The 22,120-nt window shown below is 38.1% G+C and overlaps 1 protein-coding gene across 1 annotated transcript; it reads right to left on the reverse strand.

Moving 5' to 3' along the window:
- Positions 1–8,088: 8,088 nt before the first annotated feature.
- Positions 8,089–10,959, reverse strand: LOC121317691 (mannose-binding protein-like). The gene is made up of 4 exons (XM_041253847.1): positions 10,791–10,959; positions 10,295–10,360; positions 9,170–9,253; positions 8,089–8,623 (listed from the first exon to the last, which is right to left on the reverse strand). Exons 1-4 carry the CDS (start codon positions 10,957–10,959, stop codon positions 8,250–8,252), a joined length of 693 nt encoding a protein of 230 aa, XP_041109781.1. The 3' UTR covers positions 8,089–8,249.
- Positions 10,960–22,120: the final 11,161 nt, after the last annotated feature.

The following is a 22,120-nucleotide window of genomic DNA, read 5'->3' on the forward strand; positions in this document are numbered from 1 at the left end:
TAATTCAATTTCAAGACGCAAGGAATCCTATATACCTCATAGTTTTCAAAATGAATTTAAATGATGAAATTACCATTACAGTATGTCTTTGTGTATTTTTTTTCAAAAAAGATACAAACCATTATTAATATTACCTAATTTTCCATCTGCTTTGGATAATAGACTTGGCTTGGAAATAGGATCGCCTTGAATTATTTCCAGAGCTGCTTGGCAAGTAGCCTCAGTTTTTTTATGACAGTTGTACGCAGCAGTTGTCCCTACTGCACAGAAGTGTCTGAACAGTTATTGTATTTTATTATCTCAGATATAAAATGCCTTTGTTAATACAAATTGATCACTAAAAGTAACTAGAAAAGGTTTAATAAACAAACAGTTGTTAAAAGGGTCACATTTATTTTAATTATAGTAGACAAAAATTACATTACAAATAAATAGCAATACATTTCATTTTAGAATTCCTCAGAATTTGTCAGCGTTCTTCACATAATATTTTATTTCAATTCCCACAAAACTAAAACGGTAGTCTTCTTTACTACTAGCATAATTGGGTTCACCACCTTTCCAGGTTGTAGGTTTGCCATTTAAATCTTTAATATCTCCCTTCTGCTCATCTGAGGCTCACATTTTCAACTTGGTTTCTGGGAGTGTCAATTTGTCCACTGGCCTGAAATGGCTCCGAATTCTTATTCCACTTTTCTAGTTCCAAACATATTTTGATTGTATCATTCTCAAAACCCAATTCAGTCCGTCCCACCCAGCTGTTATGATATTATGATAGAATGTTTGCCTTTGAAGCTAGGCATATAAATCTATAAAACATGCCTGTTATCGTGATTCAGTGCAAACATGTTGGCGGCACATCTTTGACCATAAATGTGTATTTAAAAAATCCAAGTGTTGCTATGCGAAGTCATATCCTGGCCCTTTTTAGAGCCAGATGTTCCCTGGTGGATTGCTTGCTCATTGCATAAGAACATTAAGGTCAGGAACTCAGAAACTGCTTAAAGACAAACCTGATTCAGATACTTAACATGGAAACAACAAAAATAGAAATCATATTAATAACCAAAGGAGCCTAACAGGAGGGAGTCTTGCATGCAGTGGTACTGTAGATGTTTTATGTTTCATTGGTAAAAAAAAAATTGCTTTGTTTTAATGATCTAAAAAACCAAATGTATTCTGTTCTTCCCAAATGGCCAGAATTGTTTCTAATTGTCAAAGTAAAACATAACAAATCAACTGGAGTAGAGATAAGTAAATCAAAAGAGATACGGGGGATTGGTTCAGTTGTTAAAGTGAAGTGAGTAGACAATCTTATCATATAACTTTGTTGTAAGCTATATTTTATATTTGAGCTAATTTCTTCAATGTTCTTTAAAACTTGAGGTATTTTATGCATACAAAATGTATTTTCTTTATCGCTTCATTGTGTGGACCTGCCATCACATAAGGTCATCAAGTCAATCCCCTTAACTTCCACCAGACGGCAGATCAGTAATTAATGGGTTTGATATTTACCCTAAAATTGTCACTAATGTCCTTTAGTTCTCATTAGTTTATATATAAAGAACATATTTATAATTTCAAATTATTCTACTTTTAAACATTGCAGTAAGTTTTACATTCAGTTATCACTTATAAATATTATTTAAATTTTGTTTTTAACTTTTACACTTTCTTTTGCTATTTAAGTATAACCTAAAATTGACACATTTATACAATATAAAGATGATTTCCAACGTCATTGAATATTTCTTCGAATTGTGTTAAGTTTATGATTTTCTTTAAACATATACTGTATACTGTGGTATTCTATGGCATTTAATACAGCAAAAGCATCGATACATCATGGTAAAGCACAACTAATTAAGGTATTTCATGACATTTGATTTTCGATTTGACAATTAGGCAGACAGATAAGGTCCAGGGGCACTGGATCTGGGGGTGCTGGTGGTGCGGTATCATATCATAAACAGGGGTTACTATTAAGTTCAATAGGTTTCAGCACCCCCACTTAAAAAATTGTTCCAATGCCACTGATAAGGTCTTACCTTTTTTTTTTTTTTTACTAGAAATGTACCTTTTCTGTCTCAGAACTTGACCTCATGTCAATGCCAAAGATTATTGAGCACTCCTGCTGTAGTTTTCCAAATGTGTGCTTCTGTTGCTCTTGCACACTGTGGCAGTGAAGCACACCCCAATGTGAGGCATATAAGACAACTGAGTATAGTGTTAAAGGCTTCATTCCTGTAATGCTATTCTGCTTTGGTAATGTCCATTTAAATACCCATACTGGTAGATATATGGGGGGGAGGGGAAAGAAGAAATGTCCCAGTCCACTAAAATCAAATTAAAATTATAAGGTAAACAGCCTCACCTGAAGGGGGAGTGCTTTTGTAGCCATATTCATGAATCATAAACATTCCAAAAAGTGCAAAGGGATGTGTTGACTGTGTGTTTATGCAGCCAAATATTCTTTCATTTTGCACATTCATATTAGTGATCTGGAGTCGCAGTTTCTGAATTTCACAGCAGATGTCCCTATTAATCCTGAATGCTAGTATTCTCTTCATCTAGTAATGTAAAATTGATCTCAAATACTTATTTCAAATGAGTTTTCCTGACATGGAAATACACATACCTGTATTTCCAGACGGGCTAGTTTACAATTTGTCACTTTTCCATTTAATAAACTCTATAGGTTTTCCATTTAAATACTGAATCCTCTCTTTTGTTCTTTGGTCTTTCATTCTGATCTATACATTTCCAACTTCTTTGGCAGTGTCACGGAGGCCATCATTTTCAGCTTGGTTTCTCAGTGGCAATTTGTCCACCAACTCCTGTACAAAATGTCAAGCCGCCTTTGAAAGTGGCTGAGACTTTCATAGTTCCAAAAAATGTATTACTATTTCTGATCCATAACGTAAAAATGAACAAAACATTTTATAACATCATGTCATTACATTGTATTTCATTTGATCACTGTGGTGTCACATTTCATGATCATGTTAAAACGACATTCTGATTTGAATCTGGGACACTAGAGGTCAGTATTGTACACTTTAGGTGCTTAGTTTACTTCCTCTGTTAAAAAATGTATTCTATTTATGTTTTTCAAGATTTGAGTACCTATACTTCAGTTTTTGAATCTCTGCTTCTAATTCAACAATATGCCTCAGCTCCACAGGTGGACCTGAAATCAAAAATCAGAAGAAAACAAGACGTGTATACAGTTATATGATATTTTAAGAGATATGCATACAAACTGCTTGCATAAGACTCAACGATTTCAAAGCTTAACATTTTCTTCTGGTTTTACTGCCTAAGATGTTTATGTTCATTTTGGGCTGCACTGTGGAGTTTTTCAAAGTTGGCCACAATTGCATGCATCCACAACAAGGAGTAAAAAATGTATGAATAAAATATCCTTCAACAAGTATTACCATTTGTCACAATACAGTCCCAGAAGGTTAGTGTATCACTTTGGCTGGGTAAAGGGTAATAACACAAATCATGAAATTGCTAAATATTTCAAAATTCTCATTTATATATATATATATATATATATATATATATATATATATATATATATATATATATATATATATATATATATACACACACACACACACACACACACACACACACACACATATATATATATATATATATATATATATATATATATATATATATATATATATATATATATATATATATATGTAAACTTGTAAACTACCTGCAGTAGACTTAACAATACTGCTTAACTATACAACAAAAGAAGTAGCTTTCAATTAGCTATTAAACATAATATTTAACATTTACTACAATACTAAGACGTACATAATACACATTTCTAGTAAGGTTTTTTTTTTTTTTTTTTTTAGACACACAAGGAAAATTATTTGCTTAGGGGAGCATTAGGAATCCTCTTGGCTAATTAACAGAAATCACGTTGTTAAGCAGACAGTAAACCAACTGTCTGTAAAGTTTTACTTTTAACAAACATTCTACAGTAAACAAAAACTGTAGTTTCTCATCAGGCGCTTGTTTACCACGAGCAGAAACAGTCCATGATGATTTTGCTTCTCTAACCTGCAGGAGCATAACAACCAATGCAGCGCCCCTGTGAAACACTTTGCACATCCAGGATGCAAACTGCACTCCCTTGACTGCATGACATCCCCTGCACACACCACACAGCCATGCCTTTACTAGGTGAGCCACTCTTTGACACATGGTTTGGTCCAATTGTAATATTTAAACAGTGGCAGTATTTAGATGTGCTGCTGTTTAGATTAATTGAACAGACCCTAGCCGTTGTTACCCCTGCAGCCTAAAGGTGGAAGTCATTTATTTAACTATCCACCTAACAAGAAAACATTACAATATGGTATAGTTATTTCAAAACTACCAATTGATGAAAGTATATTAACAAATACAGTACATTATTTCTGATGTTATGTTCTATTTCTGTTAATTGGTATTTGCAGAATGAAAATAAAACAAAATCTATCATCCTCATGCCCCAAATTGTGAACCAGCTAGCGATTCCTCTCTGTGACTCCAGGAGTATTAACACACAAAATGAACACATCTACAGCGTTTAGCATAAAGTGACCACTCAGGATGCTACGTCCAGTGCCGTTCAGAGACTTGCAGCAATAATGAAAAAGCTGCCTAAAGTTTAAAGGTGTGTGACTACACACGGTTGGGTAGGCACCGCTGCATTAGCTGCCCCCCAGTGCTTCGGTACCTCTGTGCACACTCAGCCCTTGGTACTTCGGTGCCTTGGTGCACACAGTGCTCAGTGCGCATGGTACTGGGTGCACACGGTGCACGCAGTGCTCAATGCACTCGGTGCACACGGAACTTGGTGCACACGGTGCGGACAGTACTCAGGGCACTCAGTGCACACGATATTCAGTACGCATCGTAATGTGTTGACTACATGCGGTTAAGGCTAGGTGCCTTTCGGTGCTTCGACGCCATCCGTGCTTAGATGCTCCTGCCTCGGTGCTTAGTGCCCCAGCATGTGAATAACACTTGCACATGGTGCCTTGATTTTTCGGAGCAACACTACTGTATTGTACCTCACTCAGTGTCCTTGGTGCTTCTGCACCCTTGGTGCCTGAATGCCTCAATACACAGGTCTCACACCGTCCGATGTTTGAACAGCACCCTTGAGGCCATATAGACATCAAGTATGGCTAAATTACACACTTGCACGTCCTGCACAATGTCCCCTGCTAGCACAGCTGAGCCATATGTGGTGTTGAGAGCCCCTGGCCTGGCAGCAGGCTCAAGCCCTTGCTCTGGCCTCAGTTCAGCCAATAACGCCGGCCACGGATCTGACCCGCTTGCAACGGCGGTCACCCCGAATGTTACAGAACCGGATTTCAGCATTGCTGAGGAGAACCATGATGCTATTTCGATCGCGGCCTCATGGGAAGGTGACTCCTTCCTTCACAAGCAGCCCCTACCTACCCTGACCATTCCTTTGGACCAGCAGCAGAGGAATTGCTGCAGCGCTCTCATGAGAATGCAAGGCGTCTCGGCAGGTAGTTTCAATGATCCCCTCCTGTACTCTGGTATGGGAGAGAACGAGGCGCTGGCGTCCACTGTACTCGCCAGTCTGTCCGGCCGGGTGAATGATTTATAACTGTGGAAAAAAAAGGTGCGTATTCCATGTCCCTATTTGCCGAGCACACACCTTTTAGGAGAGTGCCTTCGAGTTTTCAGTGCTACCATTCGGACTCTCCTTAGCCCTTCGCATGATTTCAAAGTACATTGATGTCATCCTAGCTCCCTTGCGGTTGCAAGGGATCAGGGTGATGAACTACCTGGACAACTGGTCGATCTGTCCCAGTCTCAGGAAGGAGTAGTGGCCCATACAGTGATTGTGACGAAGCATCTGTTGAGGCTGGGTCTCACCCTCAACGATGCCAGAACCAATTAATACTGGTGCAAAGTATGGTCTACTTGGGTGTCTGGCTGGATTCCCTTACGATGTGAGCCTACCTGTCAGATAACTGTCTGCCCCTGTTCAACAAGGGTTCACAGTATAACTGGTGTTGTGTTAAAAACTATTGGGTTTCATCAGCCACCCAACTGGGGTTACTCCACATGCACCTGATCCAAGTGTGGCTCGGTACTTTTCGGCTACACCCCAAGTGCGACAGACACCGTCGACTCACCGTGTCTCGCCTATGCTGGGAAGTTCTATGCAAAGGCTGAGCGAAGGCTTAAGGATGGGAGTGATACACAACTCAGTTGGTGATGACAGATGCATCCAACTGTGGTTGGGGGGTGGTCCGGGCAGACAGAAGAGTTTGCGGACCCTGGTCGGGTAGTTGGACATCCCTGCACATAAATGAACGGGATCTGAGAGTGGTCCACTTTGAGCTTCAACATTTCCTTCCTGTGATCCTTGTCCACATGGACAACATATCAGTAGTGGTGTACGTGAACCACCAGGGAGGGATTTGGTCCCCAGGGTTAGACAACATAGCCTTTTGGCTGTTGATCTGGGCACAGTGGCACTTACTATACCTCTGGGCTGTCCATCTCCCAAGAGTGGTGAATTGGGCAGTGGACCTCCTCTCACAGGAAGGGTCCTCACACGTCAGAATGGTGACTGTACTCTCAGATGGTGCCACGCATTTGGGAATGCTTCAGGGAAGCCCATCAATCTCTTTGCACTGGCAGAGATGACCCATTTCCCCCTGTCCACTAGGCATCAACGCCCTAGACCACAAGTGACCCAAAGCATTATTTTTTGTATGCTTTCCCATCGATTCCTGTATGCGTATTTGGGATGATGGCAGCAGTGTGACACTACATACAAACCCTGCTTTCCTCCATAGGGTGATCACAGCCTTCCACATAAACCAGTCTGTGGAACCGGAGTCTTTCCGTCCACCTCCGTTTTCTTCAGAGGAGGATAGGAGATTGAACTTCCTCTGCCTGGTACGGGCATTGAGGTGTTTAGCGTGGATAGGACAAGAGCTCTGCATCATTCTGACCAGCTCTTTGTCTGCCATGGTATACAGACCCTAAGACAGCCCCTCTCGAAGCAGTTACTGTCGCACTAGATGGTGGACACAGTCTCGACTACATATGACAATGCTGGCTTGCCCACACCTGGGCGGTTAGCAGCACTCCAGAGGGTTGGCTACATCTTGGGCTCTCTTCAGAGGGGCCTCACTCTCCGCTGTTTTTGTACTGTGGCTAGCTAGGCTATGAAGCATATTTTCTCCAGGTTCTATTACCTTAGTGTGATAGAGCCTTCCTTGCCTTCATTAGGCATGAGGGTCCTTGAGGTTGCAAGCTCGCACTGGTAACTTTGAGTTATGAGGTTCTGATGCGTCCCTCATCTGTTCTCCCTTGCGACGGCTCTGGTATACTTTCCCATAAGTATGTTTTGGTGGTTGTCTTCGAATTGAAAGGGAATGTTAGGTTACTTACCATAACCCTGATTCCCTGAAAGAGAAGACGACCACCAACCAGCCAGGTCACATCAGTTGCCCCCATGGGTTCCATACAAAAGAGAACATGGCTCCCATGGGTTGATTGCTTAATCCCTCAGTAGGTGTGACCAAGGACGTCACCCCAGGAAGGGGCCTATCGGCAGATCTGATATAAAGAGCTCAGTGAATACCTACCTAAGGCAGGCATATCCCAAAAGTATGTTTTGGTGGTCGTCTTCTCTTTCAAGTAAGTAACCTAACTTTTTTTTAGGTGCCAAAGAAATGGTCATGAGTCGGTAAAGAGATGTAAATTTTCTGGGGACCCACACTTTCAATACATGGCTACAACACGTGTTTCCTTATTCACAGTTTCTTCATAAACTGATATTAAGCAGCCCATTCCATTACACCCTTTGGCTTTTCACAATCTATTTGATGCTCTTATAGCATGCCTGAGGAATGCTGGAAATACAGAGATGGAACACATAATAGAAATATAATTCTTGACATTAAAACATGCATTATGACATTTTATGACAAAAATGACATTTTTGCACAGCACTAACAAAACATAATCATAGCATATTGTTTTTTTTTTTATCTGTATGTTTTCCTTTTTCACAAAATGCAGGATATTTTTCATAAAGGAAAATCACTGGAGAATTGCAGTATGTGCAGCATGTGAAACAAGCCTTGTAGTTTTTGCTTGCAAGGTAATGTGGTTTGCTTAAGGGTAGACAAATGTGGCAGGTAGTATCTTTATGTGTTTTGCCTTATGTTTTAAAATTGACATATTATTATGAATTTTCTGTCACATGATATATCATTCCAGGTCCCATCAGGAATAATAACAGTGCAATCTTCAGAATTCCCACTGTTATTCGGTTCACCAATTTTCCATTTTGTAAACTCTAATGGTTGATTATTTAAGTCTACAAATGTCCCTTCTGTTTCTCTGTCATTCATCCCAATGTATGCAAAATTAGTTGCTTTGACGATCTCAATGATGGCATCATTTTCAGATTGGCTCTTAGGAGTGGCAATTTGTCCACCGACATCGCTACAGATTTTCAAGCCCTCTTCAAAAGTGGCTGAGTCTTTCCTGGATCCAAAGACTGTGCTACCACTTGTGCTCCAAACCGTAAAGGCGAAACCTTTAAATAAAAGTAATAGTTATACATATGGATTACTGTTGTGCTTTTTATGCAGACAGTCTAAACTTATTGGCAGAATATTTTAAGTAATATTTTTAATAAGCTCAATATATATACCAAGATACTTATAATTTTTACAGCTAAAGACCTATAATGTAAGTCTATTTCTTTACATGGACCTTGTTCATTCCCACATTATCTATGGCCAGTCGATAAAGTATAGCTAAAATAAAAAACTGGCCATTGAACACATTTTCACTTTAGCTAGGTCATCACGTAAAAACTAATTATTAAATTGATAACATTACTGCTGTTCTCGTCAAAGGAACTATCTGAATTATTTTTTCAGTGCATATAAGGATGTACACTCAGAGTTAAACCAACACCTTCCTTAATAACCTCAGAAAAGTATAATCAGGCCAAGGAGGAGCATAGAAATCTAAGGAAATACCCATGGGAGAGTCATACTAATTTTCTAGAACTCTCTTTGGGTGAACCAAAAAAGCAGCTCCCTGGAACTTTACACAGACTAATGAAGTCTCTTACGTTTTTCAATCGCAGAGTAATTATCCTTCAGTTTCTGGAGCTCTGTCTCTAATTCAGCGATGCGTTTTTCATACATGGGTGTACCTGAAATCAATAGATATATATAATTTTACTTTTCTGGTAAAAGGCTTTAAATAAAAAGTAATTATTTTAATTAATAATAAAATAATAATAATAATAATAATAATAATAATAATAATAATATAATAATAATAGAAACATATGTTTATACTCTATTTAAGGTTAATATTTATATTTTTGTATTATATGTGTATAGCTATGGCCAAATGTTTTGCATCACCCTATAGAATCAACAAATTTTGCTTCATAAAGTTGAATAAAACCTGTTGAATAATGTTACGGTAACATGATGAATTGCATACTGCTTTCTTGTTATCCATATACTTAACGGAAAACTGACAAAAATGGAAAAATGTGACATTTCAAGATCTAACATGAAATACTGTACTACTATTATGGCTTCCGGTAGACTGTTGCGATATCATTTTGTAGTTTCTTTGATTATATGATGTTAAATAAAAGATCTCAACTATGTTCATATATGTATCAATCCTAAAATTCTAGGTGATGCACAACATGTGGACATAGCTGTACTCAAAATTGTGCAGAATTAACAAAATAAAGAAAGAGCTGCTGGATACTGCTAAACATTATCATACAATGACCTAGCTTATGTGCAAATGTGTTCTTCTATTTACGCATAATGTGTATTTACCCAACATTTAACTTTATATTCCACCCCCCTTCCCCAAAATGATGACACTTATGCTACAGCAGTGCAGTGGATGTTGCCAGTTGCTGTCGTGTCAATGGACATGCATGCATCCATGTACCTCAGGCTCACACTGAGGACCAATCCAAGCCAGTCCTTACTGAACTAAATGTTTGTGTTGATGTGTGTGTGTGAAAAGGGTATTTTTGCTTTAATCTTATTTTTGTAAAACTTTATTTAAAACAGTTAACAAGCATAACAGTGTAGGAATAAATGAAAGAACATATAGGTATATTTAACATATAACCACTAGGAGGAGTTACATTTAGTTGTGGCGGTTATGCAGGGGGCTTTTGATTGTCCATGCGGTAGAGCAGTAAAAGCAAATGTACCTGGTTCCCCTTTTTCACCCTTCACATATGGACCAGCTTTCCCTGGAGCACCCTGGACACTTTCTCCTGGAAAGGCATATATTAGTTTGAACTGAAGGCTATACAGTAAGTAAAACCTCAATCCTGATACTGTCACACTCTGTAACACAGAACCAAATTATCTTTTGTATTCCCCAGTCTCTCACAGCTATACATTTGTAAAGGAACTGGACCAAAACAAAAAGCAAAGCATTGTGCCTTAGATGTCTCTTCAGCTTGCTTCAGACCAAGGACATGTACAAAAAAATGTCAAAACAATCATGATTATGTTGAAAAAGATATTTCAGAATATATCACACAGTATGGCAGTAATAGTATGTAATGTATTACATCCTGTTCGGTAACCCTTTTTAAAATGCAGTATACAAAGTACATTGGAATGTAGTAGAATCTGTTTCTAATGGCAGCTCAAAGAGCTACCAGGTATCTAATAGTAGATTTGTTTCTATTGACGCACCTCTATCCCCCTTTTCACCTTTGGGGCCAATTGTTCCTTCTTTTCCATCCATCCCATCTCTCCCATCTCTTCCTCGTAAACAAGGGTTTATCTGGCTGGGATCTTCAGTCAAACCAAGATGCATCTCTAGCATAAGCAGGGCCACTACAATTGTCAGTATTTGAGTCATGGTCACCTTGGCTAAAAAAAGTAACATAATTACTAAAGATTGGATTCATTTCAGTAAGCAATTTCTCTTTCAGGTTTATTTGTGACCTTTGTGTCATACAAATAATATTTATCACCACTAATCCATGTTTTAGACCCACGTTTCTTTACTGTGATGTCTCTAAAAACAGATTATTAGTGTTCTGGAAACAATTTAAAATTTGAAGACACTGTATTCATTTTCCTGAAGACCTTGAAACAATGGGCTCTACTTGCAATCAGTCTGAAGTTCCCTTGACTGTCAAGATGGAGCTTGATTTCAGTTTACTGGAGCTCATTTTAAAAGGAAGTATACATAACTCTAGACTTTACTTTAAAGCATATTGAATTGTGGTGAGAATACTACAAGTGCACATTAAATAATACATGAACATATTAATTAATGTTCTCAACCCTCTCAAATTCAATGTGTTAGCTCTCAGAATGTGAAAATGTCAGATTTCTGAATTGGAAAAGTGACTACAGCTATGGCCAAAAGTTCAGCATCACCTAGAATTTTAGGATTGAGAAAAAAAAAATGCATGAACATAATTGAGATTTTTAATTTAACATCATGTAATCAAAGAAACTATAAAATTATATAGCAAAAGTCTACTGGAAGCCATAATAGTGGTACTGTATTTCATGTTAAATTTTGAAATGTCAGATTTTTCAGTTTGTAAGTTTTTGTAACATTATTAACATTATTCATCAGGTTTCATTCGACTTTATGAAGCAAAATTGGTTAATTCTAAAGGGTGATGCAAAACTTTTGTCCATAGATGTTCCACTATATGAATCATATTTACCCTTCTGTAGGTGTAGTAGCCGCATTTATCTAACAGATATCATTTAGACAAAAATAGCTCTCTTAGGAGATTCACATCATTACTAACGCTACATTATTTTACATCTCAACAATTTAATTCATCTAAGGAAATAATAAAATAATTTTACAGTCATTTTTAACTGTTTGTCAATATTGACATATAATAATAACTACTACATACGTACACACATTGTATGCAGTAGCTCTTGTACAGTTTAGCAACCTTCATGTAAATGTTCTTTGAAGTTATGAATTAAAAAAAGAAACACAGCTTACCGGTTTTTTATCCTTTTCTATTGGTATTTTTCATTAAATCTCCTTGTAGCAGTCTAGCTGAACTCTACAGTACAAGTTGTAAAGTCCTGTGAAGAGATGTATTTATAGGGTATTGTTTGGAAAATTGCAGAGTCTAGAAAAATCTAAATCTTACTTCCAATAAATAACACGTCTTGTGGGAGACGTAATTGGCTATTGTTTGGCAATTAAACGTTATATTGGATTGTGATTTATAGGACTAAGCAAAAAATAATGATCCAAAAGTTAATCATATCATAATACTGAACCAAGCATCTATAAATCAGTGTAAAGGTATGTGGTTTATGTGCTATTTCCTAGAAGCCAAGCTTTATTATTCCTTGGGTTTCAAACAAATACCATTTGCATTACATTTCACATTTTCACTAGTGGTTCCAAAGTCTTCTATGCCATTAGTATATACCACCCATGAGATTCAAATTCCTTCTCCTTGTTTGTGCTTTTGTAACGGGCAGGGTTATGTGATCCACTGCTTTTAGATTCTGTTCCCTTTCAGTGAGATTAAATCAAGTTAAAAGCTCTATAACCATGAATGCAGACAAGACCAGCTCTTTGGCTGTTTGCATGGTCACCTGTGCCCAGTTACACTTTCTTGTAAAACAACACCCCTATTAACAATAAAACTATTCATATTATGAAGATTGCATTAGTATTGTTTGGACATGGACATGAATGGTGTTGTAGGCCGGTACAATATATTCTTTAAATATGCTGATTTGCATTGAATGCACGTCACATGATGTATCATGTGATCTACAAGGCAACAATCATGAGTAAGAGGAAGGATACTTGTGACTTCACAAGGGGTATGATAGTGGATGTCTGTGCAACTGGCTCATCCTTCAACATTGTGATTCATATTGACAAGTTATGTGCTTAAGTTATACCAGTTTATTTAGTACAGTGAAAGATAGAGGGCATACAACAGGAAATCTGAAAATGAGACAAGGACACATTTTCTAAGATTCATCAAGGCAGGTATCCTTCTGGGTGTTAAACACTGGGCTAAAGTTATTATTAATGTGTCCATTTACTGTGTAGCAATGCAATGGCTGTTGCCAATTGAACTGTAGCCTGATATTAACAAACACAGCATACCACTCACAAGAACATTTGAATCATTTAGAACATCAAAGTGTTCTCTCTGAACCCCAACTCCTGCTGTTTGTTTTTACAACTGGTTATTTAAAATTGTACTAGGGTCAAAACAATGTTTACTGACTAAACCAGTCAACTATGCAAATTCAAGTATACTATTACTATAAACATTGCAGGGCTGAAATGGTTTGAGTTTATAGATATATTGTGTTGTGTCCTTCTATACTCTCATAGTCGTTTTGAAATTAGAAAAACAGCTTGCTCCTGGAAACCCTTCATATACGCCTTTATGGTATGTTTTATTTTGTTATTTATTCAAATTTAGAGTATACCTATTTGTTTTTCTACACAGTTTGAAATTACCAACTTGAATAAGACCTTATGCTGCAACCCACTTACCAATCAGGAGGGCTAAAGGTCAACAGACAATCTCCGTTTCTGCTGTACGATTCAACTAATTTTGCAAACCTACTGAATCCTGGATGTGAACTGTTCATCTTGACCCTCACAAAGGCTAAGGCTATTTCAACGATACCCAAACTACTTGCCAAAATCGGCTCAAACAGCATTCAAATTGGCAAACTTCTGCTCCATGGCCCAACTTGTGCTCAATGCTTTTACTAGATGAGCCACAGTATTCTTTAAAGCCTGCACTGATGCTATCCTTTCACATTGTGTTTGTGCTGCTTTCTTTACTTTTAGAAAAACATTTGCAAACCAAACTTGAGTAACTTAGTTGTTTGAATATACAAAAAAAATATAAATATTTCTAAAGCCAGTCAATAAGCTCTTCCAAGTGTATGTTTCAGTTTAAAGTTAGTGTCTTGGATTTAACGTGGTATTTAAAGACCAGGACTTCTGATTGTAGAAAAAGTTGGTAATGTTTTATCAATACAATATTCACTTACCTAAAGGTGCCCTCTAACTAACAACACAATTTCCTGGAAATAATCCAAGTTTGATTTTTGTATTAAATGAGTATTTGGTTTGCTACTTTTTCATTCATCATTTTGCAGGGTTTGTCTAGTTGTTTGAGACCCGTGGGGACACATGAAAATGATAAGTCATATGAATATCAGATTATTGAGTGGGTGTTTACAGTCCATCGCTTAATGCAGGCGAATCACGTTAACACAAAAACACCTCAAGATGTCTTCACATGTACCTGCATGGACCTCTCAGAACTACATTTCCCATCATCCTCCTGCTCATTGGCAAATCCATCTCAGTTACATATGTTAGCAGGAGGATGATGGGAAATGTAGTTCTGAGCAGTAAATGCAGGTACATGCAAAGCCATCTTGAGGCAGGGAATGCAATTTAAAAGTTAAAAAAGTGGTCAAAATGTAAAAAAACAACAAAAAAAACCCCAATACACACACCTAACATAAACAGTTGCAGCAACACAAGACAACATGTAACACAATAAAAGAAAAAGGTCCTTAAGTACCCTTTAATATTAGACACACCGGTGCATGTCGCACCAGTATATTAGTTGTTTCCCACTTTTAAGCCGTTCCCCACAAAAATGCCTAGAAAATCTACTTATACACTGTTTTTACCATATATCCATCCATCAAACAAAGGAAAATCTTGTTAGGCTCTTCCCGTAGTCTGCCATCACTTGAAGTTGACGTCTTGAGGTTTAGATTGTAAGTGAAATTGATTGCATTGAGATACATGGCAACAGTATGGAACTGAAGAGACCCAACTGTCTTATTGATGGAGATTATGCAGGTTCAAACCCTAGTATTATAGCCACACTATCCCCAAACCAGCAGTGATGTAGTTCATGCATCTTCTCATACACTGGTATTGGCATCTATGCAGTGTCTGGAAATTTTTTTTTAAAGTTTAAAAAAACATTATTTATTATCAGAAACACTCAGCTAGTCTTTTAGCATATGGGGATGAAGGCAGCAGTAAATACTTAAAGAAACATTATATACAACATATTAACCATGTTTCAGGAAAAGAATATGTCTTTCTATACATTTTCGATTTGATCAACATGAGTGACAGTTGGTCATTTGAACACTGTTCTAAACCCAGCACAGATCTGGATCTTTAAGGCTTGTTCTAGCAGTTGCTTGCCTATTAATCTCATAGCATGTATTCGGATTAGAATAAGGCACTCAGCCAGCAGTCTCTTAATCATTTGCTCACCTCCCTATGGAACTGTATCATCCTCACAGCTGTGCAGAATATGAAAGAAAAAATCCTGGTTATTATCAACCTGATTCTTCTCATATTATGCATTGTTACCATAGCAAGGCTGATTTAGTTCTCCATAAGCCCTCAAACCCCTTTTCTATATTAAACTGTCACACATGGGAGACAGACTCATTTCAGTTGATGTTACAAGCTGGTGATTTTTCATCAAATCTCTCTCTACAGATGTGCAATGTTTTAAAAAATATTACGTTCATAGCTAACTTTTTTCTACCTGTAGAAAATGTACGCCAGTTTCTATAAAAAAAAAAAAGTTTAGCTTTCCATATTGTTTCTGATCATTTTTTTAAAAAATCAACAATTGAATATTGCGTTCAAAGCCCACCCTGAGGCACCCATAACTGAAATCATTGCATGTAAAACAGATTTACAATCTGTGAATCTCATGGGATATCTTGACACGCACACAGAGGAAGTACCTGTGGAACCTCATGGTGTAGTCTTGTAACTCATATTTATTCTTTGCTGTGTTATAAAAGGCAATGGAACAGAATTTACAACTGTATAAAGAGAGAATTTTGGCTCTCCCCTATAGTTCAAGTTTCTTTCTCTTCTAAGACATATCACAGAGTTTAGGTTTGACTTTCTAACAACTGAGATATGGACTTTGGCTGCTGCCAAGCTCTAGCATTCTGACCATCTGGATATAGAAGAATAAGGGTGTCGCTTCACAAAACAAAACAGAAAACTAAATGAACACATGTGTTTCTGCTAAATGTTACTGTGCTGTTGTCAATCATACTTACTTTAAGATATTACTTCTCTTGTGACAGGATTTCTACTCCACACTAATGCTTTTTTGTTAAACACACATACACACTCACAGACTGCTTGGATTTCATTTTAGCCAAAGGTGACTTTATTATTTCTGATATCTTAATGATACGATTTTGGATGTTGCTTCTCAAGAGATTTATAGCTTTAAGTCCCCCAAAATCAATGAATATTGATTGCTAGGGCTGTTGCAGAGTCTGAACTTGGATTTGATGTGGAACTGACCTACTGTACTCAGAGGTCTCAGGGAGCATCCCTAACATCATTATCACACAACGGGTAAGGGATGATCCCTTGGAGGGTGGGGGAGTCATTACAGTTGGTATTTGACTTTGTAAACATTTTTGGCACTATTACAGTAGTATATTTATACAGTTGTATAAAAGCGCTTTGTGGTGGTGGTCCACTATGAAAGGTGCTATATAAAATAAATATTGATTGATATTACATCACAATCGCCTAAACCAATTCCTGTTCTGGAGGGCCATATTGTTTTGTATTTAATAATTACAATGCATTAATGCATTTTTATTTCTAACAACCATCTCCCTAAGTAAAACTGCAAAATAACCAAATTACAAAATGAAGCCATAGCATGATATTACATGTATGAATTTTGTAAAATAAAAAAAGACAAAACCGTAAACTTCACCAGAACTGAAATTATTGGTCCCGTAGTTCTAAACCACATTGAGGACGTGAAGAGTTTTTCCCCCCAATATTTATATAAGAAAAAACAGCATTGAAATATTTTGTGAGAACCTAAAGAGGTCACCTTGGAGTGTTGCTTTGCTCTTGAAACAGCTTACTGAGCTGTTCAGACACAGACACTGGTTGTTACAGACAGAAGCACAACCTAACTGCAGTATACAGGTTTTACACCGTCACTTGTACATACACTAAAGCGTTTATGTACAATTAAACTTTAAACACTGAAGTTTGTACATTTTCAGATCATTACGGTGTGTATCACTGGCAACACAAATGTTACATTAAAAATAAGATCTATAGAATAGTCAGATGTTTCTGAATAGGGAGAAGGAGGAGGTGGTTTAAACGCTGTTCATTTATGGATAGGGTGCTATTTATTTCACTGTAAAAATGGCTTATTTCACGGTCTAAAAATAGATATTTCATGATTAAACATACAATGTATTTAAATGCTTACCTGAAAAACTGTAAATGCTATGCATCTAACTGTTTTTTTTTTAAACCATCCAAAAACCGGCACCCAAATTTTTGTCTGAAAATTTCAGGGTACAAAGGAAGTGGCCCAGAATAGTGCCTTTCGTTGGTTTTGAAATTTGGGTTCTGAGCATGCTCAGTATAGCTCGTTTTTTTGATTATTATTGTGTTTTGCTTTAAACTGTTTGCTTATTTTTTTTGTTTAATGAAAAGATAAGTGCTACTGCGTTCAGTTTAGCCTCGTCCATTCTATTGTTTTGGTTTCATTTCCTGGTCTGATGGCACTCATGCCATCCTTTCACACTTCAAATTGTGTTACTCTGTTTCCCCTCTACCAGAATATGTATTGCCTGTGAAAACCGAAAAAATAACCAGGTCCTCGGCGAAGGTTGATCCAAGAAAGAGAGCACTCGGCAGGGCAGAATTTTGAGATATGCTCCTTACATTTGGATCACTAGTATCAAGGCCAAAAAAAGCCAAATTTTGTTTTGTAAACCAGCCAAAAACAAGCACTTACATTTAAGACAGACAATTAATTTTTATTTAAAGCCTTATGGTCTTTTTATTTTAATATTATATATATATATATATATATATATATATATATATACATATATATATAATATAAATATATATTATATATCAATAATATTTTTCAAAGTATTTTAAGTGTTAAAATAAAAAATATAACACAGGTTAGTAATGTTATAAACAATTTTTTATTTATTTATCTGCGTTGCTTGCTTTTTTCATAGAATTTACTATATTTTTAGTTCAATGTAATTAGTTTATAATTATACGTCATAACTTACAGGTGTTATAGGACAAGAAGCATTGTTTCTTATATGATCAGATCAAATTCTGTAAATGATTCAGAATGTATTGTAAAATTAAAATTGTGCAGAACTGTGGGCGGATACAGTCTTGAAAAATAAATATGTCAAACAATTGTAATTGTACTGATACAGTTCTTAAATTGGTGACAAATAAAAAATTACTTTTTATATCTTCTTATTTCACAATCAAACAAGAACACTGGTCAAATGCATATGACATGTCAGTCATGTGTAAGACTCCCCATTGAGATTGGGCAGATGCCTGTCATTTTTACACCAGATTTAATATACAGGGTCTCTATAATAATAATAATAATAATAATAATAATAATAATAATAATAATAAACAACTATTATTTTGTTGAAATAAACCCAAAAAAAGGTTAACTTTCACCCCAAGAGGGGAAAGGCTGAACATCCAAATCCCAGGTACCTGCCAGTAGAGGGAAGAATGCCTGCTGGTTCCACCTCCTTGGGAGGACTGTCTGCCGCTCCCACCTCCACCAGCAGAGGGAGAATACCTGCTAGTTCCACCTCAGTGGGAGGACTGCATGCCGCTCCCACCTCCACCAGCAGAGGGAGCATGCCTGCTGATTTCCCCACTGCAGCCAGAAGGGGAGGAACCCCTGCCGCCTTGGCCGCCAGAAGGGGATGAGCCCCTGCCGGCTTCACCGCCAGAAGGGGAAGAGCTGACAGGGTAGGCGAGATGGCATCCGTCGCCCCCCGACCGCAATGGTTACTTCGCCAGGAGCAAGGAGCAAAGCAGCAGGAGCTGCCTCTGTCTCCATCCCCGCTAGAGGGAGAGAAGCAGGAGCTGCCTCTCCCTTCAGCATTGGAGGGACCAGGGCAGGACCTCAGCAGCCCCTGCATAGGTTGCTGAGGGGAGCACGGGGGAAAACCGCCCGGCCGCAGTGGCTGCGAAGAGGGCCAACCCCAGCACCACAGCTAGGCCTAGATCTCCTCCCGCTGTCACCTCCACTGGTGCTGTGCCTCCCGAGGGTCCGCTGATGCCCTGCCTCACACCGCCCAATGCTGCCTTCCTCGCACCACCCGACATCTGCATCGCCTGGGGCTACCTGTTGCTCTGTATTGCCTGGGGCTGCCTGTTGCTTCGCATTGCCTGGGGCAGCCTGTGTCTCTCTCTTATCCCCTAAGGTTGCTGAGGGTCCCCCTTCGTCTGGGGGTGCTGAAGGTCCCACATCGCCTGGGGTTGCTGACAGCTCTGCTTCACCTGGGGTCGCTGAGGGCTCTGCTTCACCTGGGGCCGCTGCCTGGCTTGCAAGGAAGCACTGGGGCTGGCACCTCAGAAAAGGCAGCTGCCGGCTAAAAAGTACGGGGGGGGAGGGCATGTCAAGAGACCATCTTCCCAAGCCGCACTTTTGCAGCAGGAGAAACAGTGGCTGAAGCCCCGGAAGAGGGAGCTGCCAGCCATGAAGGAGTAGGGGAAGAAGGACATCCCAACATGGCCACCCCCATCGTCACCTTGCTCCCCCTCTTCTGGGACTTTGAGGCTAAGGGGGGAGGTGGCCGTTGGGGCCATGTGTGTGTTGCACAAGGGGGGTGGGGGGGAATATGTTGCACGGCGATATGAAAGCCCTGCTATTTATAGGTGTTTGTTTATTTTATAACGGGGGTTTCCCCCTCTGCCCCTGTCTTATTTTGTGTTTGTATTATGATTTGGTTCTTGTATATATGACGGTGAATCGTCGTGTGTTTTGTAAGGTTTACAATTTTAGAAAAGCAAACTATGAAGGCATGAAACAGAGACTAACAGAAGTAGATTGGAGTAAAATAGAGAAAACACCCACAGAAGAAGGATGGTTGTTCTTCAAAAATATAGCCTAGAGGCGCAAAACAATTACATCCCTAAAGTAGACAAATCTAAATGTAAAACTAAATTGCCAAAATGGTTTAATAGATCAATTAAAAAAAATATTCAGCGAAAAAAGGCACTTTACAGAGCATTAAAAAAGGACCAAAAAGAAAGTACGCAGAAAGAGTACACAGAACTGCAAATGCAAGTCAAAAAGGAAGTTAGAAAGGCCAAGAGAGAAATAGAAATGAACATTGCTAAGGGAGCTAAAACCAATTCCAAAATGTTTTTCCAATATTACAACAGCAAGAGAACATTCAAAGAGGAGATTAAATGTTTAAGAGATACAAATGGCAAAATCGTAGAGGAAGAAAAAAAAATAGCAAATATATGTTAAATGATTACTTTTCACAAGTTTTTACAAAGGAAGATACTGACAACATGCCCCACATGTCATCCAGTTCCTATCCAGTTTTAAATAACTTTAGCATAACTGAGGCAGAAGTGTTAAAGGGACTAGGAGCTCTTAAAATAAACAAATCCCCTGGGCCGGATGAGATCCTCCCAGTAGTACTCAAAGAAATGAAAGAAGTAATTTACAAACCGCTAACCAAGATCATGCAGCAGTCTCTTGACACAGGGGTGGTAACGACAGACTGGAAAATTGCAAACGTAATACCGATCCACAAAAAGGGAAACAAAACTGAACCAGGTAACTACAGACCAGTAAGCCTGACTTCTATTATATGCAAACTTATGGAAACTATAATAAGATCCAAAATGGAAAATTACCTATATGGTAACAGGGTACTGGGAGACAGTCAACATGGTTTTAGGAAAGGGAGATCGTGCCTAACTAACTTGCTTGATTTTTTTGAGGATGCAACATCAATAATGGATAATTGCAAAGCATATGACATGGTTTATTTAGATTTCCAGAAAGCTTTTGACAAAGTCCCGCACAAAAGATTAATTCTCAAACTGAACGCAGTTGGAATTCAAGGAAACGCATGTACATGGATTAGGGAGTGGTTAACATGTAGAAAACAGAAAGTACTGATTAGAGGAAAAACCTCAGAATGGAGTGTGGTAACCAGCGGTGTACCACAGGGATCAGTATTACAGCTATTCCTAATCTACATTAATGATTTAGATTCTGGTATAGTAAGCAAACTTGTTAAATTTGCAGACGACACAAAAGTAGGAGGAGTGGCAAACACTGTTGCAGCAGCAAAGGTCATTCAAAATGATCTAGACAAGATTCAGAACTGGGCAGACACATGGCAAATGACACTTAATAGAGAAAAGTGTAAGGTACTGCACGCAGGAAATAAAAATGTACATTATAAATATCATATGGGAGATATTGAAATTGGAGAAGGAATCTATGAAAAAGACCTAGGAGTTTTTGTTGACTCAGAAATGTCTTCATCTAGGCAATGTGGGGAAGCTATAAAAAAGGCTAACAAGATGCTCGGATACATTGTGAAAAGTGTTGAATTTAAATCAAGGGAAGTAATGTTAAAACTGTACAATGCACTAGTAAGACCTCATCTTGAATATTGTGTTCAGTTCTGGTCACCTCGCTATAAAAAAGATATTGCTGCTCTAGTGCAAAGAAGAGCGACCAGAATTATTCCGGGCTTAAAAGGCATGTCATATGCAGACAGGCTAAAAGAATTGAATCTGTTCAGTCTTGAACAAAGAAGACTACGTGGCGACCTAATTCAAGCATTCAAAATTCTAAAAGGTATTGACAGTGTCGACCCAAGGGACTTTTTCAGCCTGAAAAAAGAAACAAGGACCAGGGGTCACAAATGGAGTTTAGAAAAAGGGGCATTCAGAACAGAAAATAGGAGACACTTTTTTACACAGAGAATTGTGAGGGTCTGGAATCAACTCCCCAGTAATGTTGTTGAAGCTGACACCCTGGGATCCTTCAAGAAGCTGCTTGATGAGATTTTGGGATCAATAAGCTACTAACAACCAAACGAGCAAGATGGGCCGAATGGCCTCCTCTCGTTTGTAAACTTTCTTATGTTCTTATGTTCTAATGTTTTTA

The sequence above is a fragment of the Polyodon spathula genome, chromosome 6 (genome assembly GCF_017654505.1).
Source record: "Polyodon spathula isolate WHYD16114869_AA chromosome 6, ASM1765450v1, whole genome shotgun sequence".
NCBI lineage: Eukaryota > Metazoa > Chordata > Actinopteri > Acipenseriformes > Polyodontidae > Polyodon > Polyodon spathula.

What these genes read in the sequence shown, in the direction of transcription:
- LOC121317691 (XM_041253847.1), bottom strand. Translation starts at nt 10,959, where the DNA reads ATGACTCAAATACTGACAATTGTAGTGGCCCTGCTTATGCTAGAGATG. An exon ending in GGGTGAAAAAGGGGAACCAG is followed by an intron (nt 9,254 to 10,294) that starts GTACATTTGCTT and finishes TATTGATTTCAG; the next exon opens with GTACACCCATGTATGAAAAA. An exon ending in TTACTCTGCGATTGAAAAAC is followed by an intron (nt 8,624 to 9,169) that starts GTAAGAGACTTC and finishes TTTTATTTAAAG; the next exon opens with GTTTCGCCTTTACGGTTTGG.